The sequence below is a fragment of the Mustela lutreola genome, chromosome 7 (genome assembly GCF_030435805.1).
Source record: "Mustela lutreola isolate mMusLut2 chromosome 7, mMusLut2.pri, whole genome shotgun sequence".
In the NCBI taxonomy this organism is placed as follows: domain Eukaryota; kingdom Metazoa; phylum Chordata; class Mammalia; order Carnivora; family Mustelidae; genus Mustela; species Mustela lutreola.
In genome coordinates this window covers 73,967,520-73,988,117 of record NC_081296.1, presented here as the reverse complement: position 1 = coordinate 73,988,117, position 20,598 = coordinate 73,967,520, and the positions used below count along the sequence as shown (strand labels likewise).

At 43.1% G+C, this 20,598-nt stretch overlaps 1 protein-coding gene across 3 annotated transcripts; it reads right to left on the bottom strand.

Moving 5' to 3' along the window:
* Positions 1 to 903: 903 nt before the first annotated feature.
* DUT (deoxyuridine triphosphatase) lies at positions 904 to 18,848 on the bottom strand. 3 transcript variants are annotated; one of them, XM_059181479.1, is made up of 7 exons: positions 18,707 to 18,848; positions 12,983 to 13,118; positions 10,329 to 10,420; positions 8,574 to 8,618; positions 2,050 to 2,124; positions 1,827 to 1,897; positions 904 to 1,404 (listed from the first exon to the last, which is right to left on the bottom strand). In XM_059181479.1, the coding sequence occupies exons 2-7, from the start codon at positions 13,066 to 13,068 to the stop codon at positions 1,348 to 1,350; spliced, it is 426 nt and encodes a 141-aa protein (XP_059037462.1). In that variant the 5' UTR covers positions 13,069 to 13,118; positions 18,707 to 18,848; the 3' UTR covers positions 904 to 1,347. The 3 variants fall into 3 exon arrangements, with proteins under 3 accessions (XP_059037462.1, XP_059037461.1, XP_059037460.1); XM_059181478.1 differs by lacking the exon at positions 18,707 to 18,848 and adding an exon at positions 14,062 to 14,218; XM_059181477.1 differs by lacking the exon at positions 18,707 to 18,848 and adding an exon at positions 13,625 to 13,981.
* Between the last annotated feature and the right edge of the window lie 1,750 nt (positions 18,849 to 20,598).

Genomic DNA, 20,598 nt, shown 5'->3' with positions numbered 1-20,598 from the left:
ACACAGATAAACAAACCCAGCGGCCCCAACACACATCATTATGTACTTGATCCCTATTAAACTGCCTATGGCCTATTATCACTGTGTGTGCTATTGTTGTTTGAGGGAAACTCATACAACTTGTACAATTTATTCGATGGAATAAAATCAGAAGAACCAACCATCTGCAAATACCCAGGTTACAACTCCTTTCATAAACACAGCTCTACCCAGCCAACATGGGGCCTACTGAAAGGATGAATAAAAGATAACAATAGGGCTGCCTGGGTGGCTCAGTCAGTTAAAAGTCCAACTCTTGATTTTGGCTCAGATCCTATCAGGGTCATGAAATTAAGCCTGGTATTGGCTCCGTGCTGAGCATGGGGCCCAATTAAGATTCTCTCTCCCTCTCTCCACCCCTCCCAAAATAATAGTAATTTAAAAAAATAACCTAAGGATTCTCTTCTTCCCAAATGTCACTAAGATCCTTAAGATCAAAAACTTTTTGGGGGGCACCTGGGTGGCTCAATGGGTTAAGCCTCTGCCTTTTACTCAGGTCATAGTCTCAGGGTCCTGGGATGGAGCCCAGCATCAGGCTCTGTGCTCAGCAGGGAGCCTGCTTCCCCCCTCTCTCTGCCTACTGATCTGTCAAACTAATAAATAACATCTTTAAATAAATACCCAAAACATTCTTTTTAAGATTTTATTTATTTGACAGACAGAGAGCACAAGCAGAGAAGTGGCAGGCAGGGGGAGGGGAGAAGCAGGCTTCTCACTGAGCAAGGAGCCCTACATGAGGCTCCATCTCAGAACCTCGGGATCATGGCCTGAGCCAAAGGCAGTCGCTTGACTGACTGAGCCACCCAGGAGCCCCGAGATCAAAAACATTTTTGAGAGCAATGAAGAGAAGGTACGAACAAGAAATAACTTCAACTTCTTTTTATTATCTTTTTAGTTCACTTCATACAATAATTTGTATCTGTGAAAGAATTCAAATTCGTTGAATGAAAGGCACTGCTTATGATTCACAAAGCAACTAAATAAGTTGAAGAGAAAGCATTTAGTGAATTAAGTAATACAGGGTTTTTTGGGTCTGTAATCGATATACATCCAATTAAAAAAATAAAAACAGTTTGTATTAGCTCACCACACAGATTTATACAATAATCAGATGTGTAAAAACATAAGCATGTCAGGTTTTAGGGGACCCCCCCCAACAGAGGCATCTTTTCCTAATTCCTAAGAGAACCAGTTTTAGAAACTAAAGCTATTATGTTTACAGATGTGCAAAACACCAAAACACTTTAAGCAAAAACTCTTTATTTCTAAGAAACAGTATGTTTTCTCATTTTCTATTCTTGGCATAACTTAATTCTTCCCAGTGGAACCAAAACCTCCTGAACCCCTTTCAGTGTCATCTAAAACCTGAAAAGACATAAAGGTGGTTGCCAGGTAGTTAATTTCAGTTCTCCAGTTCTCTCTAGCTCCTAACCTGTTAGACTTTTATTCTTGCTGTAAGACTTTTATTCTTTCAAAGAGATTACAAAAAGAAAATCAATATTTTTTAAAGCTCCATAAATAAAACATTGGGAAATTTTCAAAAAAGCTAAGAGAAAAAGAATTTCAGGGTATGCTTAAATGATTTATTACCCAAAGTAATGCCATATAATAGCTAAAAAAAAAAATTCATTAAATTCTAAAACTAAGTTTTTAATTTGCTTTAAATAGGACTATTATATGTGCTATTATTTAGTTACAAATAGCATAGGAAACCCTTGAAATTGTATTTTTCCCTTCACTAAAGAGGTGACATCATTTATTCCCTGCTTGGCTTTTATGATACTTACCTGAACTTCCTCTATTTCTGGATAAAAAATCCGTTCACAAATGAGCTGTGCGATCCGATCTCCCTTTTTGACTTGAAAGGAAATAAGAGTTTATTACTGATATTTTATTAATGCTTTCTCTAATCTTGCCTGTACAGTCAGAATTAGAGGGAGCACGTGTTATCCAGACACTCAGGATTCAGAAAACTTACGGCATTTATGTGACTAAATGCATTTAACATACCTTCAAACTTTTCTTTGCCAAAATTAAATAGCACGACACCCACATTTCCTCTATAATCTTCATCTATGACGCCAGCTAAGGAAAAGAAGAGTAACATGAGCGCGGTTTATGCTACCAAAACACGGAGGGTATACAATTACCTCAAAACCATTCTTATGTAGCTCCGAGATTTTAATCCTCACAAACAAGTAAGTGAATTTTGCTCTGGAACTAGGTAAAGTCTGGAAACTAAGAAATGAGTCTTACTAAAATGCAAATACATAGAATGGTCCTAATTTTCCCACCTGTCACCCTTACAGATGGTGCCATTTCTTATTCTAAACTGGGAGTAGGTACTTAGGATCTCAGATGGGTCATCCTCATTCCCAAACTCCTGTGCATCTGCTGCACACCTGCTAAAAAGACCAGAAGAAAAGTACAACTTGGGCTTTAAGGGCTTTTCCTGGTAGCTGCTTCCCACTAATATCCAGATTGAAATATGATGGAGTCATAAATAAAAATGTCCAACAGCCTGAAGATCTGCAGTGGAATTACTCAGTGCTGATGCCGTTAGGCCTCAGGCCGGCTAATATCAGAACACTCATTTTATAACAAAAATAAAAAAATGGAGGTGAATCCTTCCATTCATATTCCACCTCTCTTTTTAATGTGAGCCACCAGCCCTTCTTAGAGCGTGAGCTCTCGGAAGACATTTGCACATCAGCCTAGTAATGAGCACACTTTTCCGTAACCCCGTGTGTGATCAGGACCTGTTTGAGATTACAAACACAGGGACAACAAATCTTTGCAGGAGAGGACTTGAGCCAGGGCCCTGCCTTGGCCCAGAGAGGTCCATTTACCAGGCTTTTGGCATTTAACTTTGAGCCAAGAACTTAAAATGTTTCCATAAACATAAGCACAGGTAACACAGGTGTAGCAGGCCTTCCCATTTCCTCCTTCAATACTGATATAATTCACAACTCAGCGGTTCTTAGAATATTCAGAATTGTGGAACTGTGCAACCATCACCACAATCAGTTTGGGGGACCATTTTCATTACCCTGAAACAAAATCCCCTATTAGGAGTCACTTCTCTTCCTCCTCATCCTCCCCACTGCCAATTTCCTTTTATACATGTTCATTCTTTCCTCCCAGTTTGTTAGATGGTGGCTAGGACTCATGGGACCCCAATTAAATGTAGCTCCATGTTATAGCTTATGTATTAATAACACCCCACCTCCTAAAAACCAAACACACAAAACTCTTATTAAAGAAAAAGAAAAGAAAAATAATCAGGAATGTACCTCAATGGGTATCAATGCTGACTGACCAAACTCATAATTATTTGAAGGTCAACTGAAAAAAAAAAAATTTAAAAAAAAAAAAAAAAAAAAGAACAAAAGTAAGACTTCCCTTTCAATTTTCTGGTAGGAGGGAAAAATCCAGCACGGGGTAAAGTACTCAGAAAAACCAACCTTTTAGATTTCTCCAGAGGATTATGGAAGAAGTTTAAATGAATGCTTGTGCTTTATGAATAACTAACTGGGGATAAATGAAATCAAACTGAGCCTTCTTAAAGGTTCCTGACACAACATTTTTAAGAGTTTGAATTAAAGATAACTAATTTTTTAAAATGCTTATTTTATTTGTCAAAGAGAGAGCACAGGCAGAGGGAACAGCAGGCAGAGGGAGAAGCAGGCTCCCCGCTGAGCAAGGAGCCTGATCCGGGACCAATCCCCCTAGGATCTTGATGTGAGGTGAAGGCAGCCACCCAGGCGTCCCAAAGATAAGTAATTTTAAACCGTGAGAAGCAGGGGCAGATAAGTAGCAGAAAGGCCGCAGAGCTCGTTCATATCATGTCTAGACTGCTAGCTGCATAGAAACAAAACCTTGACCAATTCAAAGAATCCTGAAAACTGGCATCTTTCCCCACTGCCACTTGACCATTAAATTAGTCCTTAATGTGTAATTGGTAGAACAATGGGACCAGCTGTTTTCTGTATTATCTACACACAGAAAGTTCTGGCTGTACAACAACCTGGATGGGATTCAGTGGAGAAACCCCTGCAGAGAACACGCTATTCCCTGCTGGAACGTGTGACCCCAGAAGACCATAGAATCTCTGAGCTGGAGATCTCAAGTGCAGGCAAGTACTCATTTGTCTGGAAGGGGCTCAATGAAGACAATGCAGACGGACTTCTGAACTCTTAGTTTCTACTTTGTAAGAAAAACCTTAGATTACACAAATACTACACATACATATAAAATAAAATAATGTTCCCCTACCTTCCCTCGGGTAGCCAATGTTACAGAAATAGATTTTACGTATTACTTTCTTGTATATTAGTCAGGTGTCAGATGTCCTTGTATTTTAGTGATTTTCAGTCTCATCACAAAGTTTCCAGAAGGCACTTCCCTGATCAAAGGGTGTGTACATTTAAAATTTTAATGGATATTTCTAGATTACCTTGCAAAAATGGTATAGCAATCAAACTTCTATCAGCGATATTTAAGAATGCCCAATTCCAAAGTCCTTACCAGTACCAAATGACAGCAATCTTTTTTTTTTTTTTTTTAAAGACTTATTTATTTGAAAGTACGCATGTGAGTGGCGGAGAGGGATAAGGAGAGAGGAAGAGGGAGAGAGACTCTCAAGCAAACTCTGCTGAACATGGAGCCAGATCTCACGACCTGAACTGAAACCAAAAGTTGGACGCTTAATCAACTGAGGCACCCAGACACCCCCAATTAAAAAAAATTCTAGGGGTGTCTGGGTGGCTCGTGGGTTAAGCCTCTGTCTTCAGCTCAGGTCACGATCCCAGGGTCCTGGGATAGAGTGCATCGGGCTCTGCTCAGCGGGGAACTTACTTCTGCCTCCCCTTCTGCCTGCTTCTCTGCCTACTTGTGATCTCTCTCTCTGTCAAATAAATAAATAAATAAATAAAAATCTTAAAAAATATATATATCAATTGAAAAAAAAAATTCGAGGCGCCTGGGTGACTCAGTTGTTAAGCATCTACCTTCGGCTCAGGTCTTGATCCCAGGGTCCTGGGATTGAGCCCCGTATCAGGCTCCCTGCTCAGTAGGAAGCCTGCTTCTCTCTAGCTCTCCCACACCCCCTGCTTGTGTTCCCTCTCATCGTGTCTCTCTCTGTCAAATAAATAAATAAAATCTTTTTAAAAAATCCTAAAAAAAAATTCTAGCCACTGTGATGAGTGAAAAATGCTATCTCATGGCTTTACTTTGCATTTCCCTGATGACTAATGAGGTTAGAATGTTTTTTCTCTGTATGTCTGTTGCACATTTATATGCCTATTCTATATTTTATTTATGATTTTTTCCCTCATTGCACAATTTCCCTTATCGGTTTGTTTGGGTATTTAAATCTTTTACCTATGATCTGTAAGTATTTATGTTTTTACTATATGGCATCTTCTCCCACACAAAAATGATCCCTTTTGGAAAGACCTTTGCTATGTAGCTATCAGGTAGTCTCATCAAACTCATATCTAGCATACCCACAAATCGGGTGTCTTGAACTCTGTAAAGCCAGATATCCACCAAGATTTTCTGCTTCGCACAGAGATGTGAAAACCCTTTTAACTAACTAACTAAAAGAAATGAAGCTGTTCAAAGTCAATTAAAATGTATAGCAGAAAAAAATGCATCCTCAATAATACTTTTTTTTAGCATGAATGCCAACCATATGAAAAATCCAATTGTTCCAAGTTTATTCATTACTCAGAGAAAATCTTTCCTTCAAGAAAAGCCCAAGACATTCTTTTTCTACATAAGGAACATAAGCATCAGGGATATTTCTCTTCATGAGAAAGCAGAAAGTATTTTGAAGTTATCACTGGAAAAATCATACACTGGAACTGGCAGAGTAATTAACTGACTTCAGGCAAAAGTTTTACTGTGTCAAGACTTTGGCATGTCATTTGTTGGAAACCTTCTTTTTTTTTTTTTTTTTTTTTTTTTTTTAAAGATTTTATTTATTTATTTGACAGAGAGAAATCACAAGTAGATAGAGAGGCAGGCAGAGAGAGAGAGAGGGAAGCAGGCTCCCCGCTGAGAGCCTGATGCGGGACTCGATCCCAGGACTCTGAGATCATGACCTGAGCCGAAAGCAGCGGCTTAACCCACTGAGCCACCCAGGCGCCCCTGTTGGAAACCTTCTTTAGTGAAAACTATCCACACCTACCAGATGTGAATTCTGAACAGAATCCTGCATACTCAACTTTTCCCTTTGACCCTTATTTACAGCCTGGGATTTCTAACAACATCTCTCTTCTGAAGTAAAAACTGTGGCCAACTATGATAAACGTGTGCCTAAGAGACATTTTTAAGAGACTCTGCGTCCAAGAACACACCACAATGTGATTTTATGAATAATACCACACCAACCACCAGGCAAAATAACTTTCCGTTTCATTTACATGAATCCTTCAGAAGGCTGTTTTAAACAACAAAAATTAGTTACAAAGTCAGAAAAAAAAACCCACAAAAACGTTGCCAAATTAAAAAAAAGTCTATGAATTCTCTATAAGAAATATAACTTATAGGGGCAAGTGGGTGGCCCAGTGGGTTAAGGCCTCTGCCTTCGGCTCAGGTTGTGATCCCAGGGTTCTGGGATCAAGCCCCACATTGGGCTCTCTGCTCCACGGAGAGCCTACTTCCTCCTCCCTCTCTCTACCTGCCTCTCTGCTTACATGTGATCTATCTGTCAAATAAATAAATTAAAAAAAATAAAGAACTATAACTTACAGGGTCTAATAAGTGCCAAGAGATATGTTGCATGTATTATCACTCAATCCGCCTATCCTTGTGAGGCAGGCACACTAATTTTCATTTCATGGAAGAGCAAACTGAGGCTCAGAAAGTACTAACTAGCCTATGAATGACAAAGCTGGGACCCAAGTCTAGTTGCTACTCCAAAGCCCATGTTCCTTTCACAACCCTTTGAAATTTCCTTAAAAATATATGTAATCTCTTATATTCTGAAGTTACAGTCCTAAATTACCATACTTGATGTTTTAAAAGTATTTTTGAAAAGCAAGCATAACTGAGCCCAGGCAATTCTCAAGCCAAAGGGGCTGTTCATCCCTGCTGTGTCAAACCTGGCTCCTCTTCAGTCCCCAAGAAAGGGCAGCCTTGGGAATCCTGTCTTGCCCCACAGCACCACCTAGTGACACTAGGAGGAGGCTGAGGGCAGGCCAGAAACAAGCCCGGGACATGCCTCATTCCTTACTTAATGCCTGCAGCACCAGTTAATGGCAAGCTAATTTAGGGCAGCACCTGGTTGGTGAGAGATGGAGTGAGGGGACACCCAGCATTTACTTGCAGCGTAAAGAACAGAGGGACTAGAATCACGGGTGAAGATTCCAGGGTTTATATGTCTGCTTGGGATGATCTCTAAGTCAGTTCTCTATCTGCTAAAAAGTAGCTTTGTGGGGCGCCTGGGTGGCTCAGTGGGTTAAAGCCTCTGCCTTCAGTTCAGGCTCAGGTCATGATCCCAAGGTCCTGGGATAGAGCCCCGCATCAGGCTCTCTGCTCAGCAGGGAGCCTGCTTCCCCCTCTCTCTGCCTGCCTCTCTGCCTACTTGTGATTTCTGTCTGGCAAATAAATAAATAAAATAAAATAAAATAAAAAGTAGCTTTGTAAGTATGGAGGGATTTGGAAAATCTAGCATACCCACGAACTGGAGGGCCAGGATACCTAATTGGGTGAGGCACTCTGCTCACTACGATGGGAATACAAGTCGGGACAAAGGTCAGTACTCCAGAAAGGAGATGGAACACAGTATCAGAAAGGTGAGAATTTCCTGAAGGTGAGGGTAGTTAGGCAGCAGATAGCACGAGGGCAAAGCAGGGATGGGGCTCTTCACGAAAGGGGCTCTACAATGAAGTTGTTGACTTTGGGAGATGTAAGGCTTTATCATAAGGGAAACAGGAGTCGCTAAGTACTCGCTTAACAAAAAATGTAGATAGGGAAGCATAGTGTTTTCTCTTCTAACCTAGGGAGTCACTTTTTATATTTTGCCAAATGTGGATAGCTCTCCTATACAGGTATGAAAATTCTTACAAGACTGACCTGCATTTTCTGTAAACTTTTGCTTAAATAATTTAACAGCGATGCTTAAATAATTTAATTACTTAAGCAAAACATACTTGCTTTAAAAAAATGACATGAAAGCTTTCCCTACCCTTATAAAACTAACTTTCTTTTAAGAATAGAGTCATTTTTGAACTAAACGCAGATTATCACTAAGCCAGGGCAAAAATCCTATCCATAGGATAATGTCTAGTTAGCCTATTATTAAAACAACATGCATTTCATCATGGTCACTTTAAAATTAGACATAACCAAATAAAATCTGAAACTGCATCACGATTGTTTATTATTTCAGAGGTGGAACTTTCTAAAGAGGTAAAAGAACAAAAATCATTTTCTTGTCTTGAATCTGTCATTTGATTACTACCTGTTAAGCAAAGGCAAAGTAAACACAAGCACATATTTACAGAATGAAATTGTAAACATATTACCTCCTACATCGATGAAGTGTTTTGCAGCCAAGCCAGAACGGGGAGCTAAAAAACAAAAAACAAAAACAAAAAGGAAGTGGGCCCCTTTGCAGGGGGAGATGCAATACTGGATGTAATTTACACAATTTCAGCATGCCACTCTCATCTCCGAAGACATCTACCTCTTCATCTTAACTTTAGCAGATGGTTCTGGATCCAAGAATCTATTTATTATACTGTTTTTTAAAATAGGAAAGAACAGTGTAGAAAAACTGGACAAAGTTTAATTCAAAGGCAGCTTAAATCACTCCCACACGACTTCAGTCCATTGAGGATTCGCAGTGGCCTGGCAGTGGACCATTGGGGTAGACTGAGAGATGAACAACTGGGGATAACCTCGGCCAACGCTTTCAAGCAGTCTGCCACAAAGGGCGGACTGCAGCTGGCAGTAACAGGGCTGAGGAATTAGACTTTTGTTTTAAGATGGGAGATCTGAACATGATGCAGTCTAGATGGGAAGAGGGCAGAGGAGGAGGGTGGAGAGAGACAGATATAAACTTAACCAAGGAGTAGCAGAGCTTAGCCTAGAAACTGGGAATCTTACTCTTAATTCAAAAGCCAAATGATGCGCCTGTATAAACAAACGAACCAGAGTAAGATAAAAGGCCTGGTATCAGTCAGGCACATGGTCAAAAACTAATCCTTAAAAATTCAATTCTCATGTTTTTTATTCTTAAAATGAAAGCATAAACAAGCAAACTTTGTACCTTACATTTGTTGACTTGAGCATCAGGCCTCTCATTAATTATTCCAGCTTCTAGTTTTCTATTCCAGAATAATTTAAATCAGGCACTTGTCATTAAATGCTGCTGCTTCCTGCTTTTCCTTTTATTTCAATTCCATCTCCTCATCTCTACCCCGCAAAATACTCTCAGCCAAATGCTACCAAAAGGAGATAAAGAAAGAGCCCATCTCGTTTTTCTTTGAAAGGCAGAAGTATGAGCAGTTCTCACACTCATGGTCACAAGATGGTGGTGGTCTAGCCCCTTCCCACCCACAGTTCCATTTGTTCCTTCATGTTTACTCTGAAGCTAGAAAGTGATTATGCAATTTAAGAACATTCTGAACGCTCTCTCCAGTGACAGCGACCGGCTCTTCGTTGTCATAGCTCTTCCCACTTTGATGGTACCTGAAGGGTACCCGTGACCCCAACATACCCCTTGGGAGAACACCCAAAGGGGGAAAGGCTAAATGGTCTGATGGACTCTGAGCGAAGAGAAGCAAAAAGTTTTACTCTCAGGATAAAAGATGCTGTGTGCCATTAGCCCAACCGTGCCTCTATTTTCTTCTATTACAAACATTAGCCATTCATTCTCTTCATCATCTTCACGAAGACCTCTAACCTCAGATGCAGTCCAATCCTTGGAGGGGGAGTTCAGTTAAAAACCACCTGTGTTTTCCGTGTCTCAGTGAGGAGTTGAGAGAAAAACTCCACGTCCAACGTGAGCCTCCTAAGAGCTCAAGGAATCAGAAAAGAGAGAGGGGGAGGATGGGGGGGGCGGTGGTAGGCGTATATGTGTGTGCAAAAAAGAGATATGTAACTGAAATGTAGTTTTCAAGCAGCTGTATCTGCCATCACAGCTGGCACTTCTTTACTTTAGGACCCATGCCAAACAATATCCCTTCCCTCACTTATACCCTGAATGAAACTGAGATGAAGGAAGAGATCACAAAGGAAGAGCTTGACAAATAGTTACCATGTCTTAAATCACTTACCTACTCTTCCATAGCACCCAGAAGGAAGAGCTACCTGAATGTCCGTTTTCACAAGGGCCTTCTCCATAGGTGGCAGCGTATAATCATAGGCACTAGGAAAATGAAAGGAAATTACCAGTATTTATTCATAAAATTGTATTTCTTTTTTTTCCTTATGACTAAATATATAGAATTGCTTTAAATACATCTCATAAAATAATCACAAAATAATTCATGCAATCTTAAATTTCAATAACCCATCTAAGAGTTGAGTACTCTAAATTTCCAATTCAGATTTAAAAAAAGTTTAGGGGTGCCTGGCTGGCTAAGTCGGTGGAGTGTGTAACTCTTCCTCCTTCCTTTCCTTTTTTTTTTTTTTAGAGATGGGGAGAGAGAAAGAGAGAGAGAAGCGAGGGCAGAAGTGGGAGAAGGAAAGGGAGAGAATCAACACAGGGCTCAATCTCACAACCCTGAGATCATGAGCTGAGCTGAAACCAATAGTCAGATGCTTAACCGACTGAGCCACCCAAACGCTCCAAGTATGTGACTCTGGATCTCGTGGTCGTGAGCTGGAGCCCCACATTCGGTGTAGAGATCATTTAAAAATAAAAATTTATGAAGAAGGTAGTGGCAGACATTTCCTTTTAGTTGATTCTTAAAATGGTGCTACCTTTAGACATAGTCATTCTGGTGAATTTTTTTGGCTTAAGAGGTTATCAACATGTAATCTTGTTCTCCCCAGACAAAATCTGTTGGGAAATTGATGTGCATATTAGCAGGGGCTGGCAGAAAGGCAGACTTTTCAAAGATGCATGCTTCACTAACACAATATAAAAAGAGGAAGAAAAAGAAAAAACCAAGGAGGGATGTGCAAATAATGGTGGCATGGCAAGATCCTGAACTCACCCACTCCCACAGACACACCAAACCCACAGCTACGTATGGATCATTTCCCTCTGAAAAAGAGCCAAGAAAGAAGGGCAAATACTCGCTAATAACAGCTAACATTTACTAAGCCCTTACTCTGTGCCAGGTACAGTCCTAAATGCTGTATATAACTCATTTTATTCTCACAACAATCCTCTAATGATTAGGGAGGACACGCAGAGGGAAGGAGAAAATGGGTGGACAACACGGAGGAAGGGGGAGTAGAGCTTTGTTTTATCTGTTCTGCGGGTCTCGGGAGTTAACCAAGCTTACCAAGCCAACACCATGAACCTCACTGCCTGGGGGACAGAGCTGATCACTAAGAAGAGGCCCTGGAGAAGGGCACTACTAAGGACCCGATTCTCTAAGATCCACCCAGCAAATGCTGCTACTGTTGCTATGACTGTAGCTCCCTTCAATAGAAATCTGAGATTTTATGATGAGCAGAACTATGAGTTATTTAGGAGACTTTAATGCAGACTAGTAACAGTATTACATTTTTACTTCTTTCATTGGGACTTCCTCTTTCAATAGTTAGACTAATTTATTAGAGAGAAGTTATTTCCATGTCTATTTCTGTATATAGTCATCTTTGTTCATTAGAAGGATATTTTAAGTATCTTAAATCTAAATCTCTCATATGACTCACAATGCCCAGACATAGTACTCCATCACTCCACTTTCATCCATGAAAACCAAGGGACTGAATACATCCCTTTCAGCTATAACAGGCCATACTCGCTTTTCCTTTTCTTTCCTTTCTTCATTACTTGCCTCACACACTCCTTTCTCCCCTTCTCCCATACTTGTATGACTTAGACCAGTAGTTCTCACAATAGAATTACCCAGGATGCTTTAAAATAAATCCTAAGGATGTAGTCAAGTAGTAAACACCCATTCCCCCCAGTATCCCTGTTCATTTACCTTAATGGCTTCAGTGACCAAACACAGTAGTTAAGGGTAGGGGGAAGCAATGAATTAAGGGTCACAAATGTTACTACATTCCAACCCTGGGGCAATCACTTCAGCTCTTTACAAGTACCCTCACCTGTAAAAAGGTTAGTAACAACTACTTCAGGACTGCTGCAAGGATTTTTAAAAATCGCACACATAAAGTTTTTAGTAGAGGTAAAAAGTGCTGAACCGATGGAAGGGTGGTAGCATTACCAACATTCCCAACGCGATTCATATTCGTACTCTTTCTGACATTCCCAGTACTTGGAGTGAACTTAAGTAGGGACATACAGAGAAATTCCACAGTTCCTTTAAGGCAGAAGCACCTTTCATTCATCCTCCCTGGGTTATTTCCACACTCAGCACCTAGACGTCCCCCGTGCCTTTTCTTCCTATTGTGCCCTGCATCACCCGCAGGCCACGCTTTGAAGCCAAGGCGGGCCTTATTCACCTCTACCTTCCACTTGGAAAGGGTACGATAAAGGTTGCAAAACAAATAATGCCTTGGTGGACATTTATCTGTAGTTACCATTCTGCACGCTCCTGTCAAATTCTTACTGAATTTATGCTCAAGAGGAAAACTAAAATTTTTCAACACTAGAAAAGGACGGAAAGCCTACATATATGCAAAAAGGGTTTGTTTCTGTAATCTTTCAGGCGAAGTTGGAAGCTGTGGCAACAGATGGCAAGATTATAAGCGAACATGACTGAGAGACCTAGAACTCCAGAACCGGGCCTTCTCCGGGTGGGGCAGCGATGGCGCGGGCAGAAGGCGGCCGGGAGTCCCCACTCACCTGTACAAGTCGTAGCCCGCAGCCCGCGCGGACCCCTTGGTCGGGGCGGTGGCGTGCTCGGAGAGCCGGACGAAGCGAAGCCGCATGCCGTCCTCCGCAGGCCGGGGCCGCTTGCTGGGGGAGGGGGCGGGTGTCGCTTCAGAGCAGGGCATGGCAGGACAGCAGCAGACAAGACAGAGGGATACAGAATTAGCTCGCCCGCCAGAACTTATATCTCCCGCCGGCCCACCCCTGGACGAGCCCACAATCCCGGCTGAGAGGGGACGCCTGATTCAACTTGGGGTTGCAAAGGCCTCTGGGAAAGCGGATTTGGGATAGGAAACTCCTGCGCCTTCTCAGGCTTTTCCAGCTCAGGGTACAGAGCCATCCCGTGCTTGAAGAGCTACGGAGGCCTCCCGCTCACACCACAGAAAGCAACCACTTCCCCCATCAGGAGGGCCTAATGCACTCGCGCGCGCGCGCGCGGAGAGGGGCTGCTCCTCCTTCCAGGGCCCAACCCGGTGGGCTTCCGGGTCCCGGCGGCCCGCCGCCTCCTCCCCCTCCTCCTCCTCCTCTCCCGGAGGCCGCGGGGAGGGCCGGCCGGGCGCTGAGCCTCCCCACGCGCCAGACGAGGCGCGTCCTGGCAGCCCGCCCCGACATTACTGGCGCCGCGGCAGCCCCGGCTCCGGCTGCGAGTGCTGGACAGCGGCCGGAAGGGAGGCCCCGCGGCTTCGGCTCTCGGCCCGGCGCGCAAGCGGAGCACGGACGTAAAGAAATGCTGGCGGAGCGCGGGGTGAGGGCCGAGGGGAGTCATTCCCCCCAGGCTGGGGCGCTGGTTGGTCTTCCGCTCCCTCAGGCGCGCGCCGGGTCTGCACCCTATAGACGCGTCCGGGTTCGTTTGACCTCGGAAGCAGTAACCGCCGCCGTCTGACGAGGAGCGCACGGAGGCGGCACATCCGTCTCCCTCCGGCCGGCGCAGGCCCTGGGCCCCCAGGCACGGCGTCTCTGCCTCCCTCCTTCGACCCGCATCTTTTTTGTGGCCCGTTTTGCAAGAACTAACTAGAGGCCCAGAGCCTGGCCTCTGCGCACTGCTGAGTTACCTGGGGCCGCCCTAGTCGCGGCCATGGTTCCGCCCGTTCTAATCTCGGGGAGCCGCAAAGCAACGGAACCGCATCACGATGCCCGTGACAGTCGCTGCGTTCAGTGATAACGTCCTAGGCTGCGAGCAAGGCAGCGTGTCCCTTTCCGAACAGCACACCCGCAGTGCACGGCGTGTCGTTTACCCTTAAAAGAAGGCGAGGGCATGGTCTGGGGATGATCCCAGCGACAACTGAAGTTGCTAGCGCTGTTTCCTGCGACTCTGGGGTGGGGCGGGCTGGGGAGGTCTCGGGTAGGGGGGCAGCGGCTAGGATTCGAGCGAGATCCTGAGCAGGGATGAGTCAATAACTGCATAGGTAATGGTAAACTGGGTTTTCTAGGATATAAATATGTCCAGTTATTTCCAGAACCGAGGCAAAAAAGCTGAAAACCAAAATATAATACAGCTTGTCAAAGGGGAACTATAGGACAGTTTTAGAAAAATGGCAACATTAGGGCATTGTTGAGGAATCTTCTAGCCTTTCCTGCTGTGCCTTATGCGCCCCACCTCTGTAGGTTCCTATTGGCTCCTTTTAAAATGTTGGGATTCCTGTGGATGAGGTTATGGATTATACTCTATTTATACTATTCTCCCATGCCTTTAAGTATCTGCCACCTGATGGGGCGCCTGGGTTGTTGCGCTGGCAGAAAGAAAGGGTTGCTTAAGATGGCGAAAGCCCCCGCCACAAAACCTGAGCTCGGACAGGAGAACAAGGACCCAAGCACGAATCTTAAAACCCTCCCGCCCCTCCCGCCCCGGGCTCCCGTGGACCAATGGGACCCTGACAAGCAGGAATCTGAGACCCCCGCCCTGGGCTCCAGTGGACCAATGGGACCCTGACGAGCAGGCGAAATACCCAAATAAGGGAAACTTGCCAAAAGACCCCTGAACTCCCCTTGAGGCCCTTAAAAGCCCCCTTCTCCCTGTCTTGGGCGCGACTTCTGCCACTCTGCTTTCCAGAGTCCCGGAACCTCGCCGGAGGGTGCCCACCTCCTCCTGGCACGACTTTCCTGGCTCCCCTTCTCTTGAGGCCTGAAACTTCGCCCTGGAGAGTGTTTTTAATAAATCTTGCATTGCACCCACTTCGCCTGGTGTTGTGTTTATCTCGTCGGAAAAACTTTACATGGGTGACTACTCCTGTGGTTAAGCATCTGACTTGATTTCTGCTGGTGCCTTGATCTCAGGGTCTTCAGTTCCGCTCTGCCTTACTAAAACAAAACGAACAAAAAATAACTACCACCTGAGCACTCCACTTGCTCGCCTATAGCAACATAATCTGGGCCCTGCTAGTTCTCCAAACTCATCAGAGCCATCATCCTGCTCACCTCTGGCGCTTCTGTCTACAGCAGCTCTCTAACAAGTTTATGGACGCACTGGACGGAATTCCCCGCCTGGGAGTCTACACACATCCCTCCTTGGTTTGCACTTGTGTTTTAGCTCATCTCAGAAAGACTAATGCAGTTCATTTTGTCAGGGAAGGGCCTCACCACCGTGTTCCATCACAATAATCTTTTCTAATCACACCATGTATTACTACAATCTGTACTTCTTTCATTATTTTTCTCATTGTCTATTTGCTCTAGGAAAGTTCCAGGGGGCAGGGACCATGTATGTCTTCACTCACTACTATATTCCTGGGGCCTAGCTTACTGCCTGGCTCAGAAGACTACTTGATATGTTTGTCCTATGAATGAGATTCATCACGCCCCTGTATAGGACCCCTTCTCAAAGTCTTGATTTTCCTGTCCACTCCTTAATTTTTTTTTTTCTTTTTCTTTTTTTAAAATAGAGAGTTGGAGAAGGGACAGAGGAAGAGAGAGAATCTTAAGCAGGCTGCACAGCCAGCTTGGAGCCCAACACAGGGATCAGATCTGGCAACCCTGAGATCATGACCTGAGCCAAATCAAAGGTCCGTTGCTTAATCACCTGAACCACCCAGGTGTCCTATGTCCACCCCTTTATTTTTAATCAATGCATTTTGTTACTCTATATATGCCTTTCCAAGGCCTGCAATAAAAACTGGTCTACCCCTCCCCCACATTTCACTCCTCAGGGGAAAATGCTTCCAACTTTTTCTGGCTCTTTCTACTGGAGTGTACCTCCCCATTTCTTAAATTACATGTTGCCTTTTTTTTTTTTTTTTTAAGATATTTATTTATTTATTTATTTGACAGAGAGATCACAAGTTGGCAGAGAGGCAGGCAGAGGGAGGGGGAAGCAGGCTCCCCACCAAGCAGAGATCCCAATGTGAGGCTTGATCTAAGGACCCTGAGAACTTGACCTGAGCTGAAGGCAGAGGCTCAACCCTCTGAGCCACCCAGGCGCCCCTGCTGTTTGTTTTTTTTTTTTTTTTTAATGGCATAGAAATTATCTTCAGAATTAGGGTAGTTGAGGAATAAGTCTCTTACTGCTCTTTCCACCCCATTCTGCAAAGTGTTTTGTAATAATTTTTGGTTAAGTGAGCAGTACTTAAATCATGACTGTAAATATTATTCACTGTTGAGTAACGTGATATTATTTTTTAACACCTGTCCTCCTCAAGTTTAATAAAGGATGTTGTTCTTCCATTTGTCTTTGTTGGTAGTGGTGTTTTTGATTCACCTATTGCTTGTTGGGTTTTTTTTTTCCCCCAAGTGCTCCAGAGAATCCAGTACCTCACATCTGTCACATCAAATGATACACTGAAACACATCAAATCCCTAACCAGTTCCATTTACTCTCTCCCTCGCTCCTGTTTTCTTGCTCCAATCTCTGCACGTGACCCTCTGGTCCTGCTGAACAGCTATCGTCCTGGCACTTCCCTTTGTCCTTCTCTTACAGTGGAGCCTTGGTTTTATGGATCTAGTATCTTCTAGTTTATTCCTTCATTTTGCTGGAGCACTTTCTCTAGTAATTACCTAAGGAAGTTCACATTAGAGATAAATTGAGTCCTAAAATATAATAATTGTAATGACTCCCTTTACCCAAACCCAAATAAAAATCTCACCTCATTCATGAAACTATTTTACAACCAGTAGTGAGCTCTGCCTTGTCCTATCTTGTACAATCCTTATTGTATCATTCATTAGCCATGTACTCCCGCTGTGTAATTGCCTCCTTTTATGCATTTTAACTTTCACATCAGAGCCAGAAACTTGTATGAATCCTTCAAAGCACCTACTTCAGTGTTTCATACAAAAGTTATTTGACACTTTTTAATACATAGGACCAAAAAAAGGATTCTATTTCCTAATGTGAATAAAGTGTGTATTATTGTCGCTTTTCATCTGAGTTTATTTTAGATTGGAAGGAGAAAAGCATATATGCCAACTGCAAAAGAGTAATAGGTTAGTGCTCTGAACCAGAAAGCACTGAACATTCCTTCTGTGCCGGGAATGCCCAGCGATCCCTGTACTGACAGATGGAAGATTATGCAAACTTTGCTGTAAGAGAGAGAAGACAAGGGGGGCAACCACTAGGGGATGAAGACTCTTTCCTCTTCTTTCCTCCCACTTTGGTCCTTCAGGATAATCACAAATCCTTATCACTATTTCTCAAGCACGTGAGGTGTGACAAGGGGTCTTACAGAAGCTAGAAGGATGTTTATGGGAAAGATAACGATATGCTAATCTCCATGGTCTAGGAGTTCCGCTAAACATAGCCTAAGGGACAATGCATACATCTCTTTAGATCAGGCATAGGCTGTTTAGGCTAAGAAAGCTTCCCAGGTTAACTCCCAGAGGCACTCCAAGGACAGCGTGCTCACACAGGCTCTGGCATTCCAAAGGCCTACGCCCTTCTCCCAAACCTTCCTTCACCCCCAGTGGCCTCTGTGTTACATTCTAGCAAGCCAGGTATTATGGCTGATTTCACGCTCTACATTAACCCCAACACTTATGATAACTGAAATATAAATTGATATGAAAACACATCCTAAATTCAGTACTCTACAGCAAAGAACTAGACATAGCTTATTTCCTGCTGTTTTTTTAATCAGAATATAATTATCCAATCAGTCATGCTGATTAATTCAATTACATAAGTCTAGGGCCAACTTGAACCTGTTGAGAATGCAAGTCAGTACTTTACAAGCCAAGCTGTCCTTCCTATCTGTACCATTATAGGGAGAATTCTCTCTCTTTTTTTTTTTTATATATTTTATGTCTTTTTTTTTTTAAACAAAGACTTAATATGATGATTACTTTATGTAAAGTATATTTTAAGTGCTTTATGAATATTAACTCATTAATATTAATATTAATCATGACAACCAGAAGAAGCAAGTGCTATTATCCCCATATTACACGTGGGGAAACCAAATCACGGGTTAAATTATTTGCCCACGATCATACAGCTGACAACTAGAAAGAGATGAAGCCAAGATTCAACTTAAGGTTGTCCGGCTTCAGAGTCCCTACACTTAGCCACTGTGCTCTGTAGGTTTAACTGTGCCTACCCAGTCTGTGATTAACTCTTCTCCATGCGGAGCCTGCTACGTGCTGTGTTGGCCAGTTCTGGCGGTTAGATGTGGGTAGGAAATTAACCAGGCACTCCTAGCTTCACAGTCGATCATGCCCCTCCTTGTTGAGACACTTCCTCACCAGGCCATACTCTGGTTTTCCTCTTACCTCACTGGCTGCCTCGCCTCTTCTCAACCGCTCTTCTTCCCCAAGATAATAACCCGAGGAGGGGCACCTGGGTGCCTCAGTCAGTTAAGCATCTGCCTTGGGCTCTGGTCATGAACATGGAGTCCCGAGACCCGACCTGGTACCGGGGGCTCCCAGCTCAGCAAAGAGTCTGCTTCCCGCTACAGCTCCCCCTCCTTTGCCCCGCCCTCTACCCCTCCCCCCGCTCGTGCTTTCCGCCACTTTCACTCTTTGTCAAACGTTTAGTCTTGCTTCCTCTTTCTTTGTCAGACGTTCCCTTTTCTAAAAATAGTTTCTTCATAGGTACCACGTGCTGCTTTGCCCTGTTTGGTTTTTCGTCACAGCCTGTAGTGTTACGTGATATTACCTATTTATTCATTTCACTCGTCAGTTGTATGTTTTCTCCTCTAGCATGTAAGCTCCATGGTGGACCTGAATCTTTTTTTTTTTTTTTTTTAAGATTTTATTCATTTGTTAGAGAGAGAGAGAACACAGGCAGGCAGAGTGGCAGCAGAGGCAGAGGGAGAAGCAGGCTCCCTGCCGGGCAAGGAGACTGACGTGGGACTGGGTCCCAGGACGCTGGGATCATGATCTGAACCATAGGCAGCCGCTTGACCAACTGAGCCACCCATGCATCCCTTCGATCTATCTTAATTTGGGTTCTTTTCAGATGTTCTGTTTCTTTTTATCCTTTCAAATTTTATTATTATTAATTTTACTTTAATTAATTTAAATGTTTTACTATTTCATGTTTCCCTTTTCTAATTAGGTATTTTGTTCTCTGATACTATGTGTTTTAGATAAAACATGTGTGCTTAATTCATCAGTGTCTAAAGTCTATAACAAAATTTTTATCCTGAAAATGCTTTAACATCACTTTCTTTGCTTTTCTTTCAGTATCCCAGATCTCCACCTAGGATCTTTGTCCTTTTGCCCAAACTTCTATGAGGAAGTTCTCCAGTAGGTGAACTTTCTTGATTTCTGTCAGAGCAAAACCCTTGAACTCTTCTTCAGGGATAGTGCATTCTTTGACCATCGTAGAAGAATGGAAGAGGTGAGAACATTCAAGGAAAATTATAATTCCCCATAACTGGATAGTTCTGCTATATCTGAATTCAGAACATTCCACCATGGGCAAAAATACTTCATTTATCATGCCACAGTTCACCTTTACCAGATGTATTTGTAAGCCGAGAAAAGGCAGAAGCCATACTTTGGGTCCTAGTACCAAAATGTGGAAGTTCTATGTCTCAAGCCAAGTTTTTTACACCATGGACAAAGCACCAGAGTAAGGCTAAGGATGGGTGAGATATATACCTATTTTTTTATAGAAGGGCAATTGAGGGGGCCCCTGGGTGGCTCAGTAGGTTAAAGCCTCTGCCTTTGGCTAGGTCATGATCCCAGAGTCCTGGGATCAAGCCCCAAATCGGGCTCTCTGCTCAGCGGGGCGTCTGCTTCCTCTTCTCTCTTTCTGCCTGCTTCTCCACCTACTTGTGATCTCTGCCTGTCAAATAAATAAATAAAATCTTTAAGAAGAAAAAAAAAAAAAAAGAAGAGTAATTGAAATAAGGGAGATGGAGAAGAAATAGTAGTATACAGGCAGATCAATTTCAATAAAAAGTACGTCACTGTGTTTGCTATCTCAATGTTTGTCCTTTGGTCCAGAATACCTCCTAGAATATCTTGCGTTTCCTTAGGAGTACCTACAATCCAATTCGAAAACACCAAACTAGCATATAACTTCTGAACCCACAGGAATGTTTCTGCCAGGCTCGGGAAGAATACAAAAATCAAATATACGTAGTCTTTCAATTTCAGGGACTCCTGGGTGGCTCAGTGGGTTGAAGCCTCTGCCTTCAGCTCAGATCATTGTC